A 13,817-nucleotide genomic window follows, 5' to 3' on the forward strand; every position below is an offset into this window, starting at 1 on the left:
TCGCTCAATAAAGATTGGACACATATTTGTTGCTATGTAACAAATTATATATGTAGATGTATATCTGTGAAAATTTAGTGCAAATTCTAAAGTTTAAAAATAATTAAATGTATAAATATATATATATATATATATACGTATATATAATAAGTATCTTTAATTTAATTTTTAATTATATATTTAATAAAAACGATAACTATATTAAAATTTAATTGAAAATCATTTTTATTCTTTATAATTATAAACAGAACAAAGGTTTTTATTTCATATGATATGTGCATTAATCTAACAATTGTTACAATAAATAAAATACATATCTCACTCTAACGATATAGATGTACGATTTATAATATTTTTAAACTATCATTTTAACATTGACTTATTTAAATAAGTGCACTAGTTATGAAATACTCCTTATCCTTTTAATAAAAGATAAATTTAAAAATTCACTTTTATTAATTCGATCAACAAAAAGTATTAAAAACCCATGTCATAACAAATTGGATCCCATAAAAAGTTAAAAAATTATGGGAAAGAATATATATATAAATTAGTGACTTAAAAATTACATTACTAAAAAGCTACACCAGCTGTGCTAAAAAACATATTTGGTAAAAAAAGGGGTGAGGGTTCAAGTTCTGGTAGAGATTAAAAAAAAAGGGGGTTCGGGTAATAAAAAAAAAAAAAAAAGTTGAGTATGTTATTTTCATGTCATAATTAAATAATAATAATAAATTTACGAATGCATTTCCAAGCTTCTTGCAAACAAGCTCAGCCTTGTACTCCCATCAATTATCAATCCAGCACATAATGCATTTGTAAAGGACAGACAGATCACTGATAACATATTACTCGCCCATGAACTCCTAAATGGTTACCATAGGTCTAACCATTCACCATGTTGTACAATGAAGATTGACCTTAGGAAGGCCTTTGATACACTACATTGGCAATTCATATTTGATATACTCCATTTATTTGGTTTCCCTCCTCAATTTATACAATGGATTGCCCAATGTATCTCAACACCTTCTTACTCCATATCACTAAATGGGGAACTTTTTGGTTTTTTCAAGGGGAAAAAGGGGGGTTAGACAAGGGGACCCCATCTCTCCTATGCTATTTGTTCTTGCTATGGAGGTACTGTCCTTATCCCTTGGCAATGCAGTTTCCAACAACCCAAGTTTTAAGTTTCATTGGAGGTGCAGTAAGCTTTCCATTACTCACCTTGCCTTTGCTGATGACTTACTACTTTTCTCATTTGGTAATCATATATCTGTCAATGTGTTTCACAATGCATTAACAAGGTTCTTACAATGGTCTGGCCATGTTTTCTTCTCTGGGGTAGATAACCAAACCAAAGCAGCTATACTCTACCTCCTACAATTTAATACTAGTGTATTGCCAATAACTTACCTTGGTTTACCTTTGATTTCATCTGCAATTAGTGCAACAGATTGCCAATCCCTAGTTCAAAAGATCACAGCTAGAATTTGCTTTTGGACTTCAAAATTCCTCTCATACGCAGGTAGAGTTGTATTGATCAAATCCATCATTCACTCCATCCAAACTTATTGGTCTCAAATATTCATCTTACCTCTAAAAGTCATTGAACAAGTCAACCAGATCTTGAGAAAATTCTACTGGTCTAGAGTTGAATTGAGGAAAAGTGGTGCTAAGGTTGCCTGGGCTGCCATTTATAGGCCTAAATACAATGGTGGTTTGGGTTTTGATTGTATTGATTTAGCTAATAGAGTTGCAGGTCTCAAGCATATTTAGAAATTATATACAAAGAAGAACAGTTTTTGGGTGGATTGGACCTACAAGTATCTCATCAAGAATAAGAGCTTTTGGACTATTAAACCAACTTCACTAAGTTCTGGGTTTTAGAGGAAATTATTGAAGTAAAAGGAAATGGCTAGAGGGGTAATCAGGCATAAGATTAGAACAGGACTTGATACTATGATGTGGATTGATTTTTAGCTTCCAAATGGTCCATTTTATTCTCAGCTGGGGCTTTCTGAGGTGGAAATTCTTCAACTTGACACAAGTGTCAAGGTTGATAGCCTAATTTCCAACTCTCAGTGGTCAATTCCAGCCTCTCTTCAATAGATTCCTTTCTTTAATTCCAACTCCTTCAATTCTCAGTTATATAGCTTGCATTCCCCTTCAGCTTCACCTGACTTGATTGAATTGTTACCAAGTTTAACCACTGACTTTTCACAGAGGACCACAATGGATTACTTCTGCCCTCCCTCACTGTCATTTAGTTGGCATAAACTTGTTTGGTTCAGGCACAACATTCCAAAACACGGTCATATTTTCTAGATGGCTATCAAAGAGAGACTTTACACTCTTGATTCAAAGCTTATGCAACATAAACACTACACCAATAGATGCTACCTTTGTATGTCTGGTTGGGAGTCATTGGATCACCTATTCTTCAAGTGCTCATTCAGTAGCTCAGTTTGGGAATTCATACAGAATGTTGCTGGGTTCTACATTAGGCCAAATTGTTGGACTGATCTCATTTCATGGTGTTCATCCAACTGGCAAATGAATCATTTCACACTGCATAAACTCTTGCTCTCGACTGCTTTCTACTTTATCTGGTTTGAAAGAAATGCAAGGGCCTTCAGAAATAAGGCTTCCAGTGCTCAACATATCATTCAACTCATCAAAAGTTGCATCAGATCAAGACTATCATCACTGGTTTTGAAGAAGGAGGCTGAGCTTAACCAAAAACATTCAATGGAGGATATGCAGAAGATGTTCCTTGATGGATGTGCATTTGTTGGCTGCCACACATGGCTTCTTTCAGATGATTAATCAATTCTGGAGGTTGTTTTATAGGTTTTAGAGATGTTCAATCCAAGTTGGTGTTGATGTATACTACTGTTTGGTGATGTTTTTGTTTGTTCATTTTTGGTTTTTGTTTTGCTGTTCACTCCCCAAGTATGGGGGTATCCTGTATATTCTATTCTTTTCTTTCTTAATATATGCTTACCTTTTAACTAAAAAAAAATAATATAAAATTGTCTTTGATTACTAAATATTTTATTTCCTTATATTATTAATTCTAACTAATTGTAGCTAATTCCATATTATAAGGACCTAAGTTACACAATCCGTCCAAAAAGGCCTCGCGAATTTACTTTGTATACCTAAATTTGTTAGAGTCACAGTAATATGCAATACTTATATTACCATATATGCATTTATTACTTATACTATTACTCAATATATACATTAATTACTTAAATTTCATGTGTGCCCCAACTGTATAATTAATATATATATATTAATTATACATGTTTGAAAATATATTACTAAAAAACTTCCCAATTAGAGAATATTACAAATAAATCACCCATCTATTAGTGAGAAAAGTTAGTTTATTTATTACATATATTATTAATGGAATAAATAATAATGAATATATTTGCATATGTATTTAAAAAATAAAAAATATATATATCATGACTTGATATAATTTTATTTAAACCTAATATATAGACGCTCTCAAGACATCTCCGATTTTAAAATATTTAAACTTTGACGCTTCCCGCTCTCGCTTTCGTTCCCGTTATTTGTGACTTAGATAAGGACACTAAAATTATTTCTTCCTTGTTGTTATTATTCTTTTTATTTTTAAAGTAATTTTTTTTTTTTTTTTTTTTTTTCCACGTTTCTATTGAATATATATTTAAGGACTAATAATAAGATTAAAAAAATAACTAATAATTGTGGAAATTAATTTTTAAATAATTTAAAAATTATAAAATAGTGAAAAAAAAAATTATTCACTTAATTCATAATATTAATAAAATGTGTGTCCCCTACTCACAAATAGTTTCATTGAAATAACATTATTAACACAATAAAATGTCACTTTTATAATTTTCGTCCAAGACATCAAATTTTATTAAACCGACCTTACTCCCTTTTCCTATTTTTTCAAAATAAAAAATATAAATAATAAATAATAAAGCTTTCAGAATCTCTGCTCCCGTAATCAAGGTTCATCAACTTCAGGCAGCATATTATGCTGGTGAATGCGCGCGCACACACACATATATAATTTTAAATTTTGTAGTTACTAGTAATTAACATTATTGTGAGATAATTGTCGCATTAAATATAAATTTATTTATTTTTCTTGGCTGAAGGCCCGAGTGTGGTTTCTGGTTGAGTTTCACTTTTCTTTTAATTTTACAAATCACAAGCCATCATAGTTGAGTTTCACTTTCTTTTAATTTTACAAATCACAAGCCATCATATATTTCTCATTAATGTTGATCTTTTTAGAAGTCTTCCCAATGACATCACAGAAATCTTCATCCATCACATCCTCATTTCCATTGAATGATCTTTTGAACGAACATATATGTTAACATCACACCCTGTTATAACCAAATTGCATGATATATCTATATCTATATCTATATATATATATATATATATATGATAATGAAAATTTCACTTTTCTTTAATTTAATTTTACAAATCACAAGCCATCGTATCTTTCTCATTAATGTTGATCTTTTCAGAAGTCTTCCCAATGACATCACAGAAATCTTCATCCATCACATCCTCATTTCCATTGAATGATCTCTTGAACAAACGTATATGTTAACATCACACCCTGTTATAACCAAATTGCATGATATATATATATATATATATATATATATATATATATATATATATATATGATAATGAAAATTTTAGCATCTCATGATGACAAAATTAGAATTACTTATGAAAGCATTTTGTGGATGCATGACTGCATGCACATGGAGGGAAGGAATATCCTTGATCTAGAATCTACTTTAACACATTATTGTAACAATATATATATATACAAACACATAATTTCATGAAATTATAGATTGCTGGTATACACATAATTTACAGGCAATTGCGTGTCTATAATTTGTAAACTATGTGAGAGTTGAAAGTGAAGGATTGTATCCATTTACAATTTGTAAACTATTCAAAAGTTTAAAGTGACTAATGATAAATTATTCCTCATATAATGATTGGTATCATACCATGTGCGACTAACCTCATACCTAATGACAAGTTAATAACTCATATAACATGTGGTTTTCCTAGAAAGACAAAACATTAGACATCTAATCTTGGAATATGACAAAATCAGTCAACTGATCGAAGCTATTTTTGAGCTTGATTACATTCAATAATATCCTCTTGTGCCACCATGAAATTATGGATTTATATCTGAAGTTTTGTATTCATGCATTTTGAGGGATAGAAGCGTTTTCCTAATGAAACTGTAGTGTGTTCCACGTCTCAGATCGATAAAAATCTTTGGTTAGGTCTGCGGTCTGAGTCTCATCAATGCGAGAATTAGGTTTAACTGATGCATGTAATTTGCAAGCAGCTGTGTACATTTAGAATTTGTAAATCATCCGAGAGCCTAAAGCGAGACAATTACATGTATTTGAAATTTGTACCATCTGAAAGTTCAAATGACTAATGGGTGAATTAATTCTTTATTACAACTAAAAAATAGAAAATAAAATATTCAGAAAAATTCAAACATAACTGCTCTATAATGATTGGGATCATACCATGTGCAACTAACCTTATAATTTAATGACTAGTATACCATATGCTTTTTCCCGAAATTTATCCAAAAAACATGTGGTTTTCCTAGAAAGACAAAGCAGTATATATATATATATATATATAAACCTGCAATATGACAAAATCAGTGCAATTCTTCAAGAATATAGGAGTCCACTGAAGCTATTATTGAGCATGTTTACATCCAAATATCCAAATAATATTCTTTTGTGCCACCATGAAATTAGGGTTTTATTTGAAGTTTTGTATCCATGCATTTTTTGAGGGAAAGAAACGTTTTCCTAATGGCCAAAAGATTGAAGAGAGAACTAGAAATTAAAGCACGAGAGTGTCGGTGACTACTAGCTCTTGAAAAGGGCATGCACATATATATGTATATACACAGCACATGGGGACATAAGAATTGATATTAATAACAGGCTATATATGCTTGACACGCAGCCTTTATCTTCTGAAAATAAATATTGATATGGGTCCGGTCCTTGTTCAACTTTCCTCCTACATAGGCTGCAACAATTTGCAAGAAGCATAGAAAAATCTAGGTTGCTTTCACAGTGTGTGTTTATGTGTGTATATAGAGGGCAGCGATAGATGGACCGATGGTTTTGGCAGAATAGTTTGACTGAATATACATGACAGTTCAAGTACGTAACTTTAATAATTTAAAAAAAAATTAAAATAAAATAAAAGGAGAAACAATATACGCGTCTGTAGATTTATCTTTCTCAAGTTGTCAAGTTCTAGACTAAGTTCTTCTCTTCTGATAGTTATCAAATATCTCCCTTTTTGTTTTGTCTCTTCAAACAATATTTCTTACCATCTTAACTTGAAGAAAGAAAGAACTTTTGATTTTTAAGGTATGGTTGCAACTTCATTTCGATCATATATCAGATTTATATATATTGTATCGTATATGAATTTTTTTTTTTTTTTTTGGGAAGGTAAATATGTGTATTTATTTGTTTAATTATATTGTTCTTCACCTCTTTAAATTTTTTTCAAAGAGATAAATTGAAGTATATGCATTCCATGTGTTCGATATGTGGTTTGAGATAGATTTATGTTCTTTCTTCAAAAAAATAAATAGAATGTTTTTGATGTTGTCTGAGATGGGTTTGTTTGGGTTAATTTTGATGTGAATTATTTATACTGATATTAGATGAATTTAGACTAAAGAATGCAATACAGTGTAGTATAAAAGCAAGAAATGAAAAAAAAATTATAAAAAAAATTAATAATAATTTTTATAATCAGTGCTCTGCTTTTCATCATTAGTGCTTAACTTTGTTGTTATGTTTTTCATCATCAATATTTAACTTTGTTGCTTTACTTTCATAAGTGTTTACTACAATTTTTTTTTTTTTTTTTTTGGGAAATTCTGTTTACTACAATTTTTAATTTATTAGAAATGGAAGAAAATTCGTATGTGCAAGATGCTAAAATGCCTTATGACCATGAGATTAGTAGTAATGATAAAGGAACTGAGCAAGAGTTGGATGAAGTGGAAACATCCAAGGCTGGGATGATTTTTCAGTCTGAAGAAGAAGTACATAGTTATTATAACAACTATGCTAAATGCCAAGGTTTTGGTATAGCAAAAAGTAGCGTAAAGAACAGAAGTGATAGTAAATCAAGATACTTTTCACTTGCATGCTCTCGGAATGGTAAGTTAATATCAACTGCAAAAAACTCTTTTAACCCAAGGCCTTCAACTAAGGCAAATTGTAAGGCAAAAATCAATGTAACAGTTAAAGAGAATGGGAATTTCATTATTACTCATGTTTATCTTGATCACAATCATGCATTAAGTCTAACTAAGGCACGACACTTCCGATGTAACAAGGCACTAGATTCTGATGTTAAGAGAAGATTGGAATTAAATGACTTAGCAGGAATAAAGTTGAATAAAAAATTTCATGCACTTGTTGTTGAAGCTGGTAACTATGAAAATTTATCGTTCAGTGAGAGAGATTGTAGAAATTATATAGCAAAAGCAAGACAATTGAGACTTGGGATTGGAGATGCTGAAGCCCTTCGCAAGTATTTTTATTGCATGCAAAATCAGAATTCAAATTTCTATTACATGACTGATATAGATGATGAAGGGCGTTTAAGGAATGTATTTTGGGCGGATGCAAGATGTAGGGCTGTTTATCAGTCATTTGGAGATGTTATCGCATTTAATAGTACATACCTTACAAATAGGTATAACATGCAGTTTGCTCCATTTGTCGGGGTGAACCATCATGGGCAGTCTGTGTTACTTGGTTGTGGTTTATTATCGAATGAGGATACCGATACTTATACTTGGTTATTTGAGACATGGTTGGCATGTATGCTAGGACATGCTCCCAAAGCCATTGTAACAGACCAATGCAAAGCCATGCAAGCAATAATCTTAAAGGTTTTTCCAGATTCTCATTATCGTCTATGCCTTCGGCACATCATGAAAAAACTTCCTCTGAAGTTGGGGGGACTTGCCCAGTATAAAACAATTAAAAAGATCTTAAAAAATATTGTGTATGAATCGCTTAAGGTTGATGAATTTGAAAGAAGTTAGGTGGAAATGATTAATGAGTTTAACCTTGAGAATAATGAATGGTTGAAGTCATTTATATGCAGATCGTCATCGTTGGGTTCCAGTGTTTTTGAAATGCACTTTTTGGGCTAGAATGTCAACTACCCAACGAAGTGAAAGCATGAATGCTTTTTTTGATGAGTATGTTCACTCAAAAACCACCTTGAAGCAATTTGTTAAGCAATATGACAATGCCTTAAAAAGTAAGATTGAGAAAGAAAGTATAGCAGATTTTGTGACATTCAGTACTACCATTCCAACAATAACTCGTTTTGCTATTGAAAGGTAGTTGTAGAATGTTTATACCCATAACATTTTTAAGCTATTTCAAGATAAGTTGAAGGGTTTAATGTATTGTAATGTCTCTACTATTAAGAAAGAAGGGTCAATTTCCACATTTGAAGTGACAGAAAGTTTGACAAGAGAAAATGGCCTACGTTGGAAAGAGGTGGATTATCAGGTTTTCTATAGCGAGACTGAATGTAAAGTACAATGCACATGTCATCTGTTTGAGTTTAAGGGAATTTTGTGTAGGCATGTAGTCTCTGTGATGATCAAAGACAAGGTGAATGAGGTTCCATCTCATTATATTCTTAAACGTTGGCAAAATGATATTAAGTGCGGGTACACTTTTGTCAAAAATACTTATGATGATTTTAGCAATAATGAACAGAGGCACCGCAATAATAAGTTGATTCCACAGTTTCATGAACTTAAAGAACTTGGGACAGAATCCGATGATAAATGTGAGCTTTTAATTACATTATTGAATGAGACAAAGGAGAAGTTCATTGCAACGGACTCAAATTGTGATAGTAAACAAATTAATCAACATCTTCTAGGTGCTAACAACAAGTTACTTACTCCTTTGAAAGCGCGAACCAAAGGTTGTCCCCTTTCAAAAAGGAAAGAATCATTAGTTGAGAAAATAGCAAGTAAAGGAAAGAAGGTATTTTTATGAAAAACTTTTTATCTAATTATATTGGCATTTGATTTGTCATGTTATATAAATCTTTTTCAATACCCTGTAGGTCTCTCAAGCAAAACAATTGAAGAATCCACCTATAATTAATGATGGTGAAAGAGGCATGCAAATGCAAAAAAGGAAAAAAGTGGCATAGACATGATTTTTTATTACTTTGTTGTTTTCATTTTGGTTATATAGCCCGAAAGTGTTATATCTATAATCTACAGGTTCAAAATATTCCACTTATAATGAATGATGGAGTTGTACACATTAGTGGTCCAATTGGATTAAATATTGTTGACAGAGTTGCAATACAAGAAAATCGTGTGGTAATTAAATTGTCCATGCCAAAACTATTGTATCATTCATATATTTAGTTTATTGATTTTAATATATATTTGTTGTTAATAGAATACTTCAACTCATCTTTGGAATGCCATGCATGCTGGAATGACTGCAAATAAGACTCTAGAGGTAATTAGATAGTAATTATACTAACCATTTAATGACTTATTGCATCAATGTTGTTTGTGAATTAATTGATTATTTTTTATATAAACTAGGTGTACCCGCCATATTATATACCCATGAGCAATCCATCTTGGCAAAATCTTGCATTCTACCATCTTCAACAGGTTCATATTTTTGCATAATTTTTTGTCATGCTTGTTATATTATTGTGTATTTATGTCCATTTGTATTTGTTGACCATGTTCTCGTCGCACTACACCATCAAGTTTGAGAATGTGAATTTTAGGCGAGAGCCAAGAGTTTTACATTTATAAAAGCCACTACTACCTTTCACTATAAATATAGCTAGGGCGAGTAGGTATTGTCCCAAGGGATTGTGAGGGTCGAACAAGGTTGTGGAATCGCTATTAGGGCTAGTAGGTCGAGTGATCAAACAATTGGTTTGTTGGTTGATTAAACTAGAGAGCAACTAAATTAAACTAAGTGATAACAAAAGAATGCAAATAGGAGTAAGTAAGAGAGAGAAGAGTCTTGAGCTTTAGAGATCACCACCAAGAAATGCATTTCTATGCCATTGACAAGTGACTAATGAGGGCAAATGGTGTGTTGCAACATTGGTGTGTGTGTGTGTGTGTTTGGTTGATTCAACAAGCAAGGATGGCTAGTTAAGCATGTATTGTCTAAACATCATGTGAAAAACACAATATATCTAAGCAATGAAGGATATATTATCTAAATAACATGTGAAAGACACAATAGATCTAAACAAGTCATTAATCCTTTCATTAAGCTCACAATCTAAATACAACACAAGGTTAGAGACATATGTTACTTACATTCAAAAGCATGGATCATCAAACAACAAGCATTGATTGTCCTCCTATTTAACACTACACTACAACTACACTACATCTACACTACTAGCATGAAAATAAACTAAGGGAGAGGCACAATCCATCAACGAATAGGTATGAACTATCAAGAAAATCACAAGAGCATTCCATTAAGCACTATGTTTTGACAATCTCTAAATCTATAGCATCAATACACATAGACATGCATCAATAACACAAAATCTAGAGACAAGCACATGAACATCTATTATAACATACATAGACATATGGATAGAATGAAATGATCAATTGAAAGCATTTAACCACATAAATCATTGAACAATCAAGATCTATATATATATCAAAGTGTCAAAACATTAATTATAACACTAATCCCTCAATAATACACAAGATTGAGATATAGAAAGCATGATTGGGGTTAACTCTAGCCCCAAGAGGATGTCTAGCCACTTATGGTGATGTTGCTCCAACCCTCAAGGGCTAAGTCCATAGTTAAGATTTGCTCCTTGGATGATGAAGAGTCTTCAATGGTGTCTCTAGCCTCCTCCTCTTCTTATTCCTCCCTAAAGCTCTCCTCTTTAAGAATAATCCCTAGAATTGTATATATCTCAAAAAGTGCATCATATTCCTTTTATAGGTAGGTCAAGTGACACACAAGATGAGATGGGGTCGTGCAAAGAATATTCTCTAATGATTGGATAGAGGATGGATTGAACAAGTTGGCTTTTTAACTTTTTTGCACTGGAGGAAGTTCGATCGATCGAACTTTGGACTTGGATCGATCGAACTTGGCTGAGATCTATCGAACTGAGGCTGGATCGATCCAACTGGTTGAGCTTTTTGGGAAAAGACAAATTTGAGATATTTTGGGAGATATTTTTGGGAAAAGGACAAAAGTGGTTAATAGGGTGGTACAACTAGATAAGATCAATCATTTGAATAAGGACAAAAGTGTTCAATCGATCGAAAGGTGGTGTTGGATCGATCGAACTTGGATTTTCTGTTTTGTGTAAAGGTTTGGATCTATCTTGAGGTACTGAGATCGATCAGTGTTCGATCGATTGAACCTTGAAGCTGGATCAATCGAACTTTACTGCTTCCTATCTTTGGCTTCATTTGCTTCTTTCTTTTTCCATTTTACTCCTTTCTTTGTTTAATCCCAGAATTGCTTCGATTAAGCTTTTATTTGGCTGAGTTAGCTTATTTTCGGGATAAGTGCCTGAAAATGGAAATAATACGAAATCAATCTAAAACGGTAAGGTAAGATAGATAAAGGTACTAGAATGCCTAAGCTTAAGGGGTTTAAATACGCACTTTTCAGCGCTCATCATTTGTGATAACAGAATTATGAAAGGTTAGACTCCAACAGTTCAATGAATGGTTCTTCTTATACCAACGAAAATAATCTTGATCTTAAGATTAATTTTGAAGGTATGTTTTAATACTAGTTAAAAATAAGAGTGAATAATAAAAAATTGAAGATATAACTAACATTGGCTTATTTTGATGCTTTGTAGGTTCTCAGGGGGATGCATCTCATCACACACTTTAGTTTATAGGGTTGGGAGAACTGGCTTCCTCTACTATCCATTTTATTCAATGACACATTTGTGGTGGAAAATATTTTCACTTAATTTTAAGTTGTTTTGTAGAATCTTTTTATACTCTTCTGAATTATAAATGTTTTGGTTTGAATATTTGAGTTAGAATGGAGTTGTTTTTCTCATGTCTTTTGATATATCTTGTACTGTTTGAGTGTCGCCCTAAAAAGTACCTCATCTAACATGTCATTCAATCAAATGTACAATGCATTTTCTCTGTGAAGAAAATATGAGGTAGAGTGAAGTGAAAAAGATGAGACCACCAGTCTCCAAAAATAAAAACAAAAAAGTAAAAAAAAATAATAATAAAAGATGAATCCCATTTCACACAAAGTATTAAGCACATGTAATGGTTTTTGCTGTTTTGTGCTATCATCCAAGTTACGATTTACATACATTTTATCATCAATTTGATAACATGGAAGAGTTCTATCTGATGCAACAATTGACCCAATGGCCAAACTCAATTGATTATCATCCAAGCTACGATGCCGACATCTTGCAAAAAGTTTGGAAGAGAGAGCGTTGCCTCTCCCTAACTTTCTCTCTCTAGGACCTAACAATGTCGTCTCCTCAACAACTCGTTTGACCAATTTGAACTATTTGCGCTGCTACTGTATTTAGGCAAAATACATGTATTGGATTGAGTAAATCAAATTAGGAACTTCAAAAGGTCAATTAGTGAATACAGTTAGAAAAATTGCAGGTTATACTTGGGGGTTCGCCGTCGACACCACCTACTTCGTCTTCTCCATTCAGCTCGTCTTCGTCGTCGGAACACCACCCACCACCACCAAACCCATTATCTCTGAAAAATCAACCACCAAAACCACTGTCGCCATCCATCAACCCAAACAATCCATTTACCTTTTTTTAAAAAAAACTTAGCCCCAAGAGATTTCATGATACCAAAATTTTCCTAAAAAAAAAAATTGATGCAAGATTCAGTGTAATTCTAATTACAAGAGAGCTGCTGCTACGTCAACTCCGTCTTCTCAAGGAAGGTGGGCGAAAAACAAAGTCTTCGAGCCTTTTCGAACTCCCCTTCCACCTTGGCTTTTAGGTATGAATTTTCGCTTTCTTTCGTTAGAGCGAACGACAAAACAAACCTATTGTTGCACCTAATTGTCAGACCCTTCATAAGCTTCAACAGTTTAGGGGGAATTCGATTTTGGTAAGAAGAATTGGGTTTGGGTTTGAAGAGGATTTGGATCGGGAATCTTAGAAAGAGAGGAGCAATGGTGGTTGTGGAGAAGAAAGGTGGTGACAGTGGCGGAGGAGAGATTGCCGGTTCAATCTTCGGCAACTCCAGATCTGGACCCTTCTTATCAGGATGGTTGTGGGGAAGTTCACTCACACAGACGAACCAACTTCAGAACAAACCCACTTCTTGCTTCTTTCCCGGTGAGTGAGATATTAGAGAGAAAAATAGAATGAGAAAAAGAAAGAAAAGAGAGAGAAAGAGATGGAAGTTGCCTAGTTGGATAGGCTACGAAGTTTTTGCCAAAGTAATCGGTCAGACACTTCGATTGAAGTATCATTTTCCATATATATATTACAAGCAAATTATTACGAATTCGAATTCTCTCCTGTGTTGTGCATTGGTGGCGGGAAAGTAAAAATCACTCCACATAGGATTTTCTGTATCCATCCTTGTGGGTAATTTTCACCCTTCTCTGTGTGCTAAACTTTAGTGCACAAGAAATGATACTTACTCATTCTTAACTATGGTA

At 32.7% G+C, this 13,817-nt stretch overlaps 3 protein-coding genes across 3 annotated transcripts; all 3 read left to right on the forward strand.

Moving 5' to 3' along the window:
• The first annotated feature begins 1,050 nt into the window (after window positions 1–1,050).
• Window positions 1,051–1,779, forward strand: LOC132316403 (uncharacterized). The gene has a single exon (XM_059814884.1). The coding sequence runs from the start codon at window positions 1,051–1,053 to the stop codon at window positions 1,777–1,779; it is 729 nt and encodes a 242-aa protein (XP_059670867.1).
• Window positions 1,780–2,328: 549 nt separating this feature from the next.
• On the forward strand, window positions 2,329–2,829 carry LOC132316404 (uncharacterized). The gene has a single exon (XM_059814885.1). It carries the CDS (start codon window positions 2,329–2,331, stop codon window positions 2,827–2,829), a length of 501 nt encoding a protein of 166 aa, XP_059670868.1.
• A 4,192-nt stretch (window positions 2,830–7,021) lies between these two features.
• On the forward strand, window positions 7,022–13,496 carry LOC132316405 (protein FAR1-RELATED SEQUENCE 5-like). The gene is made up of 7 exons (XM_059814886.1): window positions 7,022–7,946; window positions 8,236–8,476; window positions 8,726–9,140; window positions 9,386–9,487; window positions 9,570–9,632; window positions 9,722–9,793; window positions 13,287–13,496. The coding sequence occupies exons 1-7, from the start codon at window positions 7,022–7,024 to the stop codon at window positions 13,494–13,496; spliced, it is 2,028 nt and encodes a 675-aa protein (XP_059670869.1).
• The last annotated feature ends 321 nt before the right edge of the window (window positions 13,497–13,817 follow it).

The sequence above is a fragment of the Cornus florida genome, unplaced genomic scaffold (genome assembly GCF_030987335.1).
Source record: "Cornus florida cultivar Cherokee Brave unplaced genomic scaffold, ASM3098733v1 CherokeeBrave_3.0.0_Hap2_Chr07, whole genome shotgun sequence".
Taxonomy (NCBI): Eukaryota; Viridiplantae; Streptophyta; class Magnoliopsida; order Cornales; family Cornaceae; genus Cornus; species Cornus florida.

What these genes read in the sequence shown, in the direction of transcription:
- LOC132316403 (XM_059814884.1), top strand. Translation starts at nt 1,051, where the DNA reads ATGGGGAACTTTTTGGTTTTTTCAAGGGGAAAAAGGGGGGTTAGACAA.
- LOC132316405 (XM_059814886.1), top strand. Translation starts at nt 7,022, where the DNA reads ATGGAAGAAAATTCGTATGTGCAAGATGCTAAAATGCCTTATGACCAT. An exon ending in ATTTGAGACATGGTTGGCAT is followed by an intron (nt 7,947 to 8,235) that starts GTATGCTAGGAC and finishes ATTTATATGCAG; the next exon opens with ATCGTCATCGTTGGGTTCCA. An exon ending in ACTCGTTTTGCTATTGAAAG is followed by an intron (nt 8,477 to 8,725) that starts GTAGTTGTAGAA and finishes AATTTTGTGTAG; the next exon opens with GCATGTAGTCTCTGTGATGA.
- LOC132316404 (XM_059814885.1), top strand. Translation starts at nt 2,329, where the DNA reads ATGGCTATCAAAGAGAGACTTTACACTCTTGATTCAAAGCTTATGCAA.